Consider the following 14,408-nt stretch of genomic DNA (forward strand, 5'->3'; position numbering starts at 1 on the left):
TCTAGTGGTCCTTGGGTATAATGAACATAGCGGAAGCTTTCTTAACACGATAGTTAACCTGTCACTTCCTCTCTCTGAGGAATGCTAGGAAATGGTTTGTTAGAGGTAGCAGTTTGACCTGTAATTATTCATTATGCTAACAGACTCTTTTAAAGAAGTAATTATAGCCTTTACTATAAACTTGAGAGATTTCTAGCTCTGTGCAGAATGAGTGGAGAGTTTACGTACATATATAAACATATATATGCCTCTCATACCTCAGGGAACACATTGTTTTAGGCTAGCGCTTTGCAATAAATGTGCAATACCAATTCTGATACATGTATACCTTTCCTTTAAAGAAGTTAGGTGCAGATATTATTCAAGGACCTTTTCTAGGAACTATTTATCAAAACTGCTATGATAATAACTTTGCCTAATGAGTCTCAGTCTCTGTTTAGGGAGTAATCAATAAACTACAAATTAATCTTCCATAATTCACATTACAATGCACATGTAATTATTTTGAGATGAGGCAAACCCTATGCATTTAATGTACAGCTGTAATTAAGTAAACTCATTTGATACTAATTAGGTGAGCCTTAAAGGATCATAGGTTTGTGTATTTAATTATCAAAGTACAATCAGCAACCAATTTCCTAAAAGCTTTCCTATCTTGAGTTCAACACTGATCTTTGGCCACACTACAATTTTTTCTTCTTGGAGCTTCAGTAAATTAAAATGCATTGTGGCTTTTTGGCTTTCGGCTCAGAGGAGGCGACAGTGAAACTTTTCTTCGTCCGGAATCCAGGTTCATCCGACACCAGCCGCCTCCACCATGCCTCCAAAGTTCACCCCCAACAAGATCAAAGTCATACACCTGAGGTGCACTGGTGGGGAAGGTGGTGCCATGTCTGCCCTGGCCTCCAGGATCACCCCCCCCCCGCCCCACCCCAGGGGCCTGTCTCCAAAAAAGGTTGGCGATGGTGACTGGAAGGGTCTGAGGATGACAGTGAAACTGACCATTCAGAACAGACAGGCCCACATGGCGGCTGTGCCTTCTGCCTCTGCCCTGACATCAAAGCCCTCAAAGAATCACCACGAGACAGAAAGAAGCAAAAAACATTAAGCACAGTGGAACTATCACTTCTGATGAGATAGCTAACATTGCTTGTCATGTGCAGCGCCGATCCTTAGCTGGAGAACTCTCTGGAACCATTAAAGAGATCCTGGGGACTGCCCCGTCTGTGGGGCGTTGGTGGCCGCCACCCTCATGACAGCACGGATGACAGTCAGCGGTGGTGCGGGGGGCACGGCTGGTGAGGAACTCCAGAGGAAAGTGTTTCACTTACAGATATTTGACAACAAAAAAATAACAATAAAAATAATAATAATAAAATAAAATGAATTGTGGAGAATCTATTTGGTGAGCTAGCTCTTTTGATAATTATATTTGTAATTCTCCACTTGAAAAAATGGACTTGAGAGTATTGAAGTTCTATATCTGACAAAACCGCCCATCAGAAATGAAGAAGTTGACCATTTCTGATTAAAAACTAAAGGAATTTATTGCAAGTAGATAGTCCTGCCCTACAAGAAATGCTAAAGGGATCCTTCAGGCTGAAATGAAAGGACAGTAGACAGTAACTCAAAACCATGTGAAGAAATAAAAAACTCCAGTAAAGGTAACTACGTAGGTAAATATAATAGGCAGTAATAATGTATTTTTGTTTGTAACTCCTCTTTTATTCTATACATGATTTAAAAGACAAACACATTAAGGAATAATTATAAATATATGTTAATGGGCACACATGTAAAAGATGTAATTTGTAACAACCAGCATAAGGAGGAAGGAGCTGTAGGAGCAGAGGTTTTGTATGCTGTTGAAAGTAGTTGGTATCATATGATCTCACCTTTAACTGGAACATAATCAACAAAAGAAAAAAGCAAACAAAATATAACCAGAGACATTGAAATTAAGAACAGTGTAGCAATGGCCAGAGGGGAGTGGGGAGGGGATGGTGGGGAGAGGGGTCTATAGGAGCTACTATGGGGGATACAAGGACAAAATCAAGGGGAAGGGTAGAGGTGGGGGAGGGATGGGGAGAAAATGCAGACAATTGTAACTGAATAAAAAAAAATTTTTTAAAGATACATTAAAACATGTTACTGGACTTTATAAACCTCACGTATTACTAAAAGAGTTGAACACAAAAATGTATACAGAAAATAAACTTTAAATTTGTTTTTAAAAAGAAAAAAAAGAAAGTAGTTGGTATCAATTCAGAGTAGACGGTTATATTTTTAAGATGTTGATTGTAAACCCCAGGGTAACCACTAATATCTAAGGAATGTAGGAGTTTTCTCTATTTTGTTAAAATAGTATGTTAAATTAGTTTACCAGAAAATATACTTGATTGCTAGCTTCGAAATCTTTTACATTCTACTGTCACTCAGTCACCAAGTATTTATTAGGTACCTCATGTAACGGGCTTTCTGCTAGGTTTCAATAATTATCCCCATTTCTTCTCGCTACATGTATAAATGTATAATCAAGAAAAGAGTTATCTGATGTTGAATGACTTTCTAATCTTGGAGTATGCTAAATAAAATATTCACATTTTCATATTTCCCAGCCACATTATGCTCTAAAGAAAATGAAAGTTTGTACTCGTGACTTTCCTGAAGGTGTAAAACATGTTTCTGTCTCCATGCCTTTAAAACCAAGATACCTGCCCTGGCTGGTGTAGCTCAGTGGCTTGAGCGTTGGCCTGCAAACCGAAGAGTTGCCGGGTCGATTCCCAGTCAGGGCACATGCCTGGGTTACAGGCCAGGTCCCCAGTAGGAGGCGCATGAGAGGCAGCCACACAATGATGTTTCTCTCCCTCTCTTTCTCCCTCTCTTCCCCTCTGTCTAAAAATAAATAAATAAAATCTTTAAAAAAATAAAACTAAGACACCTGAATATAAGGATTTGAAGACACCTATGTGGTCCAGTATACATTCCCTTCACTCTCCAAGTATTTAGGATAGTGTCATCAGCACCAGAAAACGTGAGCCTTACCCCCCAGTGCTCACATTCCAGGGTTTAGGAATGAGCTCACCGGAACATGGGGGGTTTTGCTCTTTCTTCATCAGCAGCCACTGTGGTGAAATAAAAAATGATTGCTGATACTTATGTTGTGTATTAAAGCTCACATAGAACATTTACTTATATAAATCTAAAATGAGGTTTTAAAACAGATTTTCATGGGAATATTATCACAATGTGTCAGTACATTAAAAATAGAGACTACTTTTCTTCTTTTTCAGGGGGTGGCATTACTTTGTCGTTTCAAAGGATTAACTAGCATGGCACAAATTTCTTCTGTCCAGATGTAACCAGCATCAAGACTTCATATATCACACAATTAGTGACACCAGCCTTGCTGCCCTGACTTCAGTGGCCTGATCAGTTTGTAGATTGTCTGTGGGTCATGAGAAGAAGTATAAATAGCATTGTGGCCTATGAATAGGCCAAGTCTAGCAGGTGCCATTTATCCCCCATCTTACTCCAGTCTCATAAACAACCCTTGCATTGTTGGATAGAACTATTAGTATTGATAGTTCACCCTAACTAGCAAAGTGCAGGGATGTGATACCTAATGAGCTATTCTTTCGGAGGGTGGGGGTTACTTACTTGGTGGCTTGAGAATTGTTTGAAATGCTGCTTGGGGAAAGGAAATGGAAGCACCAGTTAGGGATCATTAGTAGGCCCAGCTCTGAGAGGAATTAGCAGTAATTGGCACAATGTTGGATGACAAAGGCTGGCCTGCTGTGAACCAAGTCTTTATCATTTCTTTACAGCATTGTGCCATTCGTCTTAATCTCTGGATTGGCCTGAATGTGATCTGTAAATTATTCCTGCAACTTTAAAAAAATTGATGCTACAACTCCTAGTAAAAACGAACTAGCACAACTAAAAGCAATATTTTATTCTGGACTGGATCCTGTACAGGATGAAAAAGCTCCCTCTCAGCTTTTCTCTCCCCAGAGATGGCTGGACCCAACAAACTTAAATTATTTTTTGCCTTACCTGACAAACTTTCTTCTTTCCCCACGCCTCCTGGGATATACGCCTATATATGCCTTTCTTTTGCTGTCCTCTTCACTGTCCACAGCTTCAAGACGTAGCTTAAGTTCAGTTTTCTCCATGAAACCATCCCACTTAATTAAACTTATATTGTTCCTTTCCTTCTTGGAACTCCTGTAATAAGTATTACCTTGTGTGGTATTTCACAGTTCTTTCACATATGCTTGATTCCTTTTTCCTTCTAGATCCTATATTCCTTGAGAAGAAGGATCATGTCTTACTATATCTCCTATATATTCCCCAAAGCGTCTAACAGCCTATGAAGAGCTCATGGCGAGTGTGCAATAAATTCTTGTTGCTTGATTGAAGAAAATAAGCTCTTAAGAACAACTTACAGATTTTATAGGGCTTTATGTTTGACAGAGTACTTTCATAACATGGTTAATACTTAATCCACAGAAAAGTCACAGAAAGTAGCTAGAGCAAGTATAATGCTCATTTTCTAAGTAATAAAACTCAGTTTTAAGTTACAGTGTGACTTATACAAGGTTTCCTGATAAGTTAGCATCATTGACTTCACTCCCAGTCCTCACCATTCAGTCCATTCTCTATAAGACTTCCAGAGTAATCTTTTTAAATTAAAGATGGGATCATATCATTCCTCTGTTAAAAACCTTCCAATGGTTTCCCATTTTACTTAGAATGAAATTCTATCAATCTCCCCTTACCCTCTCCCCCCCTCCACGCACACAGTTGATCTCCTTATATTATACTCTAGTTATATTGGCCTTCTTTTTTTGTGTAAGTTTTTTTTTTTATCCTTACCCAAGGATGTATTTATCGATTCCAGAGAGAGAGAAAATTGATGTGAGAGAGAAACATCAGTTGCCTCCTGTCTGCTCCCTGACTGGGGACTGAACCTGCAACCCGAGCATGTACCTTCACTTGGGAATCGAACCAGCAACCTTTTGGTTTATAGGACAACACTCCAACCAACTGAGCCACACAGACCAGGGCCATACGGGCCTTCTTAACTTTAAACAGACTTAGCTCACCAAACCTGTTGCTAGCCCAGGGCCTCTGCACTTGAATATTCTAGCCCTGGATCTTTACATGGCTGTCCTTCTTATTACTGAAATCTCAGTTCAAACTTCCTCAATGAGGAAGTAACACCCATCTAAATTATTAACTCTCTTCTACAGTCATGCTTCATCACATCATCCTGTTTTATTTTACTTGTGGTAGTTATTATTATCTCAGATCATCTTGTTCATTTTTTTGTTACTCATATGTAGTCTTTCCTCGCTAGATGTAGGTCTCATGAGAACAGGGTCTTTGTCCTATTCACATCTGTATTCCAGGTCTCTAATAGAGCGCCTGGCATATGATAAGCTCTTAAGTATTTGTTGAATAAAGTAGCTGAGCCAAAACCAGACTAAAATCATGAATCTTTTGAGTCCTAACCCAGTGTACTTCCCACCATTCCATTTATCCTGCCTTTCATGAAAGCACTTGTGTCTTTGGAACTACAGTAAGAATTGGTGTTCAGAATAATGACATTAACTGTACTCCAGGATTCTCTGTTGTCAAAGAAAATTTTCACTGTGTTCAATAAACTAAACTAATTAAAGCAGGAATGTCATGATATATGATAATATATTAATATATTTAGAAAGATTTCAAACTAAAAAGACTTTGTGTTTTTCTTCAGTTAACCAAAATATTGAATTAATCCAGAGCTCTTCATTCCCCCCAAATACTCGCTAATTAGGATTATTCTATAAATCTCTATTATTAGCAGAACCTGTCATTTGTTTCATTACCCTGTTTATTAGGACAGTCTGAGCAGGGTGTCTTTGCGTAGATCCTAGTGAACAGAAAAGCTTTTCCTGGATTCTCATTTTTCCCCTGTTCTTTGACACTGGCATACTTCACGCTGTTTGTATAATAACTTAGCTTCCTTGTGTCAGTCCCTGTATAAAGTAGGAATTATGTTATTGATTTGGCTACCAAGTAAAATGATTACATTTAGTGTCTATTTAAAATAAAAAGTATTAGTACTTTGCAACATTGTTTGTGGTAACAGAAGATTGAAAACAACCTAAAAGTCTGTCGATAAAGGACTGCTTAAATGAAGTACAGCATATCTATACAATGAACTGTTATGCAACAATAAAAAATAATGAGGACATTCTCTGTTTACCTACACAGCAAGATCTCCGAGTGATGAAGCATGTACAGCCTGCACGTTATGTCTGTTTGTTTTTTTTTTTTTTTTTTTTTTTAAGGAGAGAACTAAGAGTGTGTTTTGTTTCTATATGCATAGAGAAATCTGGAAGGATACACAGAAAAACAATAACGGTGATAACCTGATTGGAAAGTGGTTGGACTAGAAACCATGTGACTTCGAGATAAGAGCTGAGAGGGAGTTTTTTGGAGCACACCTTTTTATATATTTGTATTTTGAACTACCTGTATACATTATTTATTCACAAGGTTACATTCAAAACAAACTAGCACAACTAAAAGAAATATTTGATTCTGGACTGAATCTTGTATATAGAAGACAATTAACAAAATCAGAATATGGAATATAAATTAGATAAAATAACAGTATTAAGTTTTTTAATTTGGCAGCTATACCATGGTTACCTAAAAGAATATCCTTATTCTTAGGAAATAAACATAATGAATTATTAAGGAGTCAGGGCATAATATATGCAACTTACACTCAAATGGCTTAAAAGAATAAATGATATGTGTATACATATGTGTGTGTGTGTGTGTGTGTATATATATATATATATATATATATATATATATATATATGAAGAATGATAAAGATAATGTGGTAAACTATTCTGTGGGAGTTCTGTGGATTTTTCTTCAAACTTTTCTGTTAGTTTTTAATGATCTCCAAATAAAAAGTTAATAAAAAAACAAGCAAACAAAAATGTTAAGTACTCTGGAAATTACCTCAGTATAAGGAATGGCCAAGGTACAGGGGCCTCTTTAAAGACTGTTAAGAGTTCCGGTTTTTGCCTAGTCCTGCTTTTCATTTCCTGGTGAATTTTTTTGCCATCCCTATTCTGTCTTTTCAGTGGCCGGGGGCAGTGGCAGAGGTGTGACCGCAGCCTACCCTAAGGCTGAAAGCGCCTGCCTTCCTGCCTCTCGTCCTGCTGTGCGTCTCCTTCAACTATATCTTCTCTACAATTTAGAGGTCATATCACCAAAACAGTAACAACACATAGCATTTTAAAATACCTTGAACAAAATTTCTAAGGCTATTATTATCAGGAGGTTGTGTGTCCACGATGCTAAAATGTAGTTGTTTGGCGTGGGGTGGCTGAATTTTCTTTATTGTTATTTTTCATTTAGATCCTGTGTCATTTGTTTGAACTAACCATCTCTACTGTAATTAGCATAGCATTATAGGTGTGTGAGGATGTTTTGATTCTAGCCTGACTGGTCTCTTCAGTGATTAGATAGTGAAGTTTATGTCGTAGTGAACTGAAGAATAAATTACTTGTTTGTACAAACTGTCCAAAGAATGTTTGAATTTTTTACTATTTTGTATTTTAAATAAGCTAAATTTCATTCTTCTGGATGAAGGTACCCCGAGGGTCTTATCTAATAAATGACACCAAACAAATCTAGTATCAGCTGAATTGTTACTGTTTGCTTTCTGTCTGTTTGGGGAAGCTCATAATTGTTTGGTCTTTTTGAAATCTGGAAAATAAGAATAATAATCATGCCCAATCCTTTTCCTTCTCATTTTTCAAAAAGTTTGGCTAGAAACTTTTGGTGAGAAACAATGGTTCTGACGTATCTTAATCTTTTAAATAGAAGTACTTCGTCAAAACTAACAGTGTTATTTTTATACAACTAGAGCAAAAAGGTATTTTTGCCACTTGTTCCCACAGCTAGTCCCTGCCCATTTCACACCTAAGAAACAGGTCCCAGTCAGAGCCATGGGCCTCACGGACTGAACCGTGCCCGTGCCTGTAAGTGTGTCTGAAGATTTAGCGAGTGAGGCACTTCATATGTTTATACGGTACATGGTCTGGAAGGCCATGGTAGGTCACGCTTGGGAATTCTGTTTCGTTAATTGTGTGAGATTCTTTTATAACAGCTCTGTAAACCAGGACATCACATTTCAATAAACTAAGAATATACCAAAACTATAATTGAACTTAAATATTACTGAACATTGTTCAATCCTTTTTTAATGATTTAGAACACATTTTAGGATCTTGCACATGTTGAGGTGTTCTCATAATATAGCCCTGTGGATATAGAAGATAATAGAGACTGCACTGTGTCTGTACTGATTTATGACAGCTCTTTTACATTCTTGATGTTCTTATATTTGTTTGTATTAACATGTACAAAAGGTAGAAAATAATTCTACCTTATTTTTCAGGAAAATATGATACCATATTTGACACCTCAGGATAAGGCAACTCAAGAATCTATACATATATCCAGAAAAAAAGTGTAGTATAACTGCATTCATTTAGAATTTTCTGTGATCAAGACCAAGAAGTCATGATTCTTAAGAACAAAGTTCAAAATAATCTCTTTGATTGGGAATTAGGTTCTATACATAAAGATTTATCTAACCAAAAATCAATAACCAAAGAATTAGATCTAATTGTGACTTACCATTTATATATAATTATTTTCAAATCTGTAATCCAGTAATTAATTCTTATATTACCTAAAATGTTTTATAGACATGCTATATTATTACATAATGTAACCCTATTATAAATGGTAATGGTATCATTGACTTAGCTCGTTTTACTTATTTAGTGCCTGTTTGTTCTCAGTTTATAGTTGTTAATTCCCTTTATAGTATGACTTGTACTGGGAAGTAATAAAACCAGATTTCTTTATAAATATTTATGGAACAGGCCTTTTCCTAAATCAAACTGTAGCCCTTTCCTAATTATATCTAATAAAGTCTGCTTACATCTTTTTTTTTTTTTTGCTTGTGTAACAGTACCTACGTCATACTCCCTAGAAAATTTAATCCTAGATAACTATGCTTTAACTTACTAATCAAAATCTTGTTAACTGCCAAGGAGGTTCTGGTGTTACAACAGGTGGAAAGTTAGTTACTTAAAGAGCTTAAATAGATGCTTCTGGTACAGAGGCTTCTTAGCATCTACAGTCATGTGGTCAGAAGGGCTCACTAAGTGAATGAGTCCTCTTCTTGAATATCAGTTTTCCCAAGAGGATCTTTTTTTCATTCTCAAATCTGCTTATCTGTATTGAAAGTATATTTTAGTAGCAGAAGGCAGGCAGGACATGTTTTTTGAGATTTTAGGTTCTTCGTTAAGATCTTGATGTTCTCAAGATCTCTTTTTCCCTCCCTCTTGATCTTAGGTGAGATTGAAGTTTACAAGTCTGGGACCACATCTGTCCCCATAAGGAATGCATATGTCTGATTTCAGAAGTCCAGCCCCAATAAAAAGCACTGACCAATCTTCTGCAGATGTCCTCTAGGCCAGATTTCATCACAAGCAACTTCATTCCATTGTCATGTGCCAAGTATAAAGTACTGTATTAGGTTACTCTGTAGTCAAAACAACCAGGCCCTGGTCCAGACTGCTGCAAGACAAGAGCCCATTGCACTGTCCTGTTCTGCCCGTGCACTCAGAGGCAGCTTTCCCTTCTTCTAGTTGATACATAGTTTAAAGGCAATAGTGACTCCCTAGTAAAAAGTAGCCAGGCTAGGTTACTTGTAATGAGCCAACTAAAATCAGTAATCCTTGACATTGGCGTGAAGTATTGTAACAGAATAGTAATTATATTTTTATTGTGCCATTGTGATTTTCTGTAGAGAAACACCCAAGATAAATCATTATTTATATTTTTAAAGTTTATAACTCTTTACTGTGTCCAAGATTTCACTTCCCAGAATGAAGTCAGGCTTGGAGCCTTATTAGAGGTTCATGACTTAACCCTTATAAATACTTCCTTTAGCTTGTAGTTTCTGTTCAAGTATTTGTACTGTCCAAAAAGGTACTGCTGCCATTTACTGTCATTCCCCAAAAATATGAACTACCCAGGTATGACTCTTAACAAAGCATATACAGCATCTGAATGCTGAAAATTACACACACACACACACACACACAAAAAGCATTGCTTACAGGTGACTTTGCACCTTGGTTCCTGAGTACTCATGTACAGAATGTGGAGCTTATGTTCTGTGTTTTTGAGTGATGAATGATGAAGGAACTTCAGTTTCAGTGGGTGAGTTTATATATTGAGTATTATGAAGAGAAGTCAGTTTGCCTTTCTTTGGCTCTAATTACAGAAAGTGAAGTCACTGCTTTTGCTGTCTTGGATCAGGACCAGAAAGAAATTATTGATACCAATGGAGCTGGAGATGCATTTGTTGGAGGTAAAGACTCATTTATTTTATACATACTTAGAAGCTAAACATTTCTTTTAACCCTTGTCTCTACCATATAACCAAGATTTATGAATTTAATAACTTTTAATTTCTTTTAAATAATTAACTCCTAATGTTCTTTCCATATGCTCCTATCATTGTGATAGTAGAGGATATTTTACTATAGGGAAAATATGTATTTGGGGCTTAAAGATAATTTGCTGTTTTGCTCTACCCTAGTCGTTTTCACAAGATTAATTGTGTCTGTCAGAATATTTCATAAACAAGCTGCACCAAGTACAATATATAGTATATTCATAGCCCTTCAGGCTTAAATGTTAACACATTGTTGTTCTTTAAAACAAGCTGTGATGAGTATTAAACAGTATGCTGCTAATAGCTAAAGATGATGTCTTTGGATTATTTGGTTAAAACATCTGTTTCTAACACAATAGTTGCATGTTTATTTTATTAGGAAGGGTTAAATTTTTGTCTGGTTCAAGCTCAGTAAGAACTGGCACAATTTATAAGAACCAAATCATTTTTGAAATGAGTACTCAAAAACAAGATTAAGACAATTAGGAGATCTTGGCTTGATGACTTATATTGATCTAAAATCTGGTTCCAAGATTCTGATATTGAAATACATCTAAAATCCTTTTAGTTACGTGTAGTTAAACTAGGTTATGGTCTATGTAAAGCTTTAGATTCTTAAATGATAACCCAGAAAAGTCCTTCCTGATCTCTGTTTATTTCTCAAGCATGACAAGAAAAAAAAAAAAAGACAAATGGAGTTAACCATTGTTCTTCTTCCTTGGAAAATAATTTGAGCCATGGAAAACATTTAAGATTTTGTGATGATTTTAACTTAGTATTGTTTAAAATGCATATATATATATATACCCACACACACAACTATATACCATGTTTTGCTATGTATAGTGTGTACCCGCATTTTTGTGCACATTATACACGGGATTGTTATGCCCCATTATTAAGTCCATGGTATGTAGTCATTATGCCCACATATAATGCACATCCTTATTTTTATCTCAAAAATTTGGGCAAAAAGGTGTACATTATACACGGCAAAATATGTGTGTGTATATATATATATATGTATGTATATAAATGGTCTTTTTCAGCAACATAAATTTTTCATATTTCTTCTTTGAAACTATTTGTACCTAGTCTTTTTTTTTTAACCAAATTTATTGGGGTTACATTGGTTCACAAAACCATACAGGTTTTAAGTGCACAACTCAATAAAATGTCACCTGCACACTGCATTGTGTGTCCAGCGTCCCGAGCAAAGTCTTTTTCTGTCCACATTTCCCCCTGCTTTGCGCACCTCCACCTACTCCCCACCCCTCACCCCCTTTTCCCTCTGGCTATCACCACGCTGTTGTCTGCGTCTGTGTGTGTGTATACACACATACACAAGGGTCTATCCAGAAAAAAGTCCAACCATTGTTAATATAACGAGAATGGTTTGCGTGACATCAATGCGACCCGGCAGCCAGGAGAGTGGGCTGTAATGCGAATGCGTGATCAATGACGACTTCACTGCTAGTCAGTGGGGGCGGTAGATACCGTTGAATGAGCATGTGTGCTGTGTGGCTGTTGCATTTAAAATAACTGAGCGAGTAAAGCAATGAATCTGTATCAAATTTTGTGCTAAGCTGGAACATTGCTCTGCAGAAACTATTTGAATGATTCAGAATGCGACAGCTATGGGCACCTGGTGATTGGCAGCTTCATCATGACAACATGCCCATGCATGCATCATGTCTTGTGCAGAGTTTTTTGGCAAAACAGCAAATCACCCAGGTGACACAGCCCCCCTGCAGACCAGATTTGTTTGGTGCCCTGCAACTTACAGCTTTTCTCAAAACTAAAATCACTTTTGAAAGGGGAGAGAGAGATTTCAGACCTTCAAGGAGATTCAGGAAAATACGTGGGGCAGCTGATGGCGACTGGGAGAACTGTGTGAGGTCCCAAGGTGCCTACTTTGAAGGGGACTGAGGCATCATTGTCCTGTGTACAATGTTTCTTGTGTCTTCTTCAATAAATGTCTCCATTTTCCATGGTGCGTGGCTGGATACTTTCTGGACAGACCATTTCTGTGTGTGTGTGTGTGTGTGTGTGTGTGCTTAATCTCTTCTTCTTCTTTCATCCAGTTCCCCAACCCCCACCCCTGACAGCTGTCAGCCTGTTCCCTTTGACCACGCTTCTGTTTCCGGTTTGTTCATTAGATTCCAGTATTACTGAGATCATAGGGTATTTGTCTTTCTCTGACTGGCTTATTTTACTGAGCATCATAATATCACAAAAAGTAAGATTTCCTTTTTTTTACAGCCAAGTAGTATTCCATTGTCTAAATGTACCACAAACCGAGCTGTGAACCGTTAGACTGGTAGCGTGCTCACGCTCTATTCTTTGGTAAGAGTACATACCGCAGATAACATCCTACTTTACTGCCATTCTTTGCTCTAAAAGGCTTCATCATTGATTAGATGTTTTGCAGCTATTTTTCCTATTCGATACTGCTTCAGAGCTATACATCCGTGCAGGCTAAAAATATCTTCCCCAGAATTGGGTCAACGTCTGTAATACATTAGGGAAATATTATCAATTTGCTGGTTAGAAGTTGGTTAAACCAGGAATATTAGTACAGGAACTTTTAAACTTGTATCCTTTTTAAATAAAGTATTTATTTTTTAAATACTTTATTTTTTAAAATACCCAGTAAAAAATAAAAATACTTTTATTTTTTAAAGCCTTTTTAAATAAAGTATTTAAAACATTAGGTATTCTATTTCTCTTGATACTTAGTAGAGCACTATGGATCCAATGGTAAACTAATTAGCCCTTCTTCTCGCCCAGGGACCCTGGGGCCCTGGGCCACCTCGCTCTGCAACAACAGATTCCCTTTCAGATGCCTAGTTACCTGTAATGCTTCCAGTACTAGAGAATAATATACAGACTTCTTGAGGGAGAGTGAAGCCATTTTCAGGATACTGAAGTAGAAACAGCTAGCTACCCATTCATCTTGTACTAAAATGACACATGGACGACCCCATCAAAGCACTTGGGTTCTTTGTTACAGGATTTTCCGCCTTTTTTTTTTTTAATCTCATTCTACTTACCTACCCTCATTATATACTTATTGTCAGGGTACTGCAAGTAAATAAAAAGGAGACTGTGAAACAGGAACCCATAAACTTGTTTTGTAAAGGGCCAAATAGGGAAAATGTCAGGCTTTGCAAGTCATATACAGGCTGTATTGCATAATTTTCTTATTCTGTTTGTTTGCTTACTTGCTTATTTTTCTGTTTTGGTTTTGGTTTTTACACTAAAATGTAAATACCTTTCTTTGCTCTCCAGCTGTACAAAAACAGGCCATGAGCTAGATTTGGCCCTCAATCTGTAGTTTGCCAACCTCTTGGGTAATACATGGCAGCTTCCTCACTCTACTCACTTTCATCATACCCCGAATCCAACACTGGATTTCCGTATACACTGTTGAAACCAGTACAGGGAAAGTGGAAGGCAGCCTGAAAGTAGATAGGACTTTACTGGTAACACCTCAGTTACGTAGCCATTCTTCTCCTCACTTTACTCTGATCCGTTCCCATGATAGTGAGACTGAAAGACTGAGTCACACACAATGAGATGAATACTCTGCCATCTTAGCAATGGAATTCTCACGTCAACATGTTCAGCACATTCTGTCCGTGTAGTCAAGCTATACAGTGACAGCAATAGGTAAATTTACACGGCATCTATTAGTCAATCGGTATCGTAAGTACTTAATATATATTAACTCATTTAATGTTTATAAAAGCTCCTTGAAGTAGGTTATTTGTAACCCCATTTTACTGATGAGAAACTGAGACATAGGGGGTTTAGGTAACTCACCTAACATCTCATAGCTAGAAAATAGCAG

At 37.1% G+C, this 14,408-nt stretch overlaps 1 protein-coding gene across 2 annotated transcripts in view; it reads left to right on the top strand.

The window, feature by feature from the left end:
* The window catches only part of ADK (adenosine kinase), a 581,524-nt gene that overhangs the window by 531,489 nt on the left and 35,627 nt on the right, over positions 1-14,408 (top strand). For both annotated transcript variants that reach the window (XM_053922691.2, XM_024561378.4), the window contains exon 10: positions 10,382-10,468. In XM_053922691.2, coding sequence (XP_053778666.1) covers positions 10,382-10,468 — 87 coding nt within the window. The remainder of the gene's footprint in view (positions 1-10,381; positions 10,469-14,408) is intronic.

The sequence above is a fragment of the Desmodus rotundus genome, chromosome 4, assembly GCF_022682495.2.
Source record: "Desmodus rotundus isolate HL8 chromosome 4, HLdesRot8A.1, whole genome shotgun sequence".
NCBI lineage: Eukaryota > Metazoa > Chordata > Mammalia > Chiroptera > Phyllostomidae > Desmodus > Desmodus rotundus.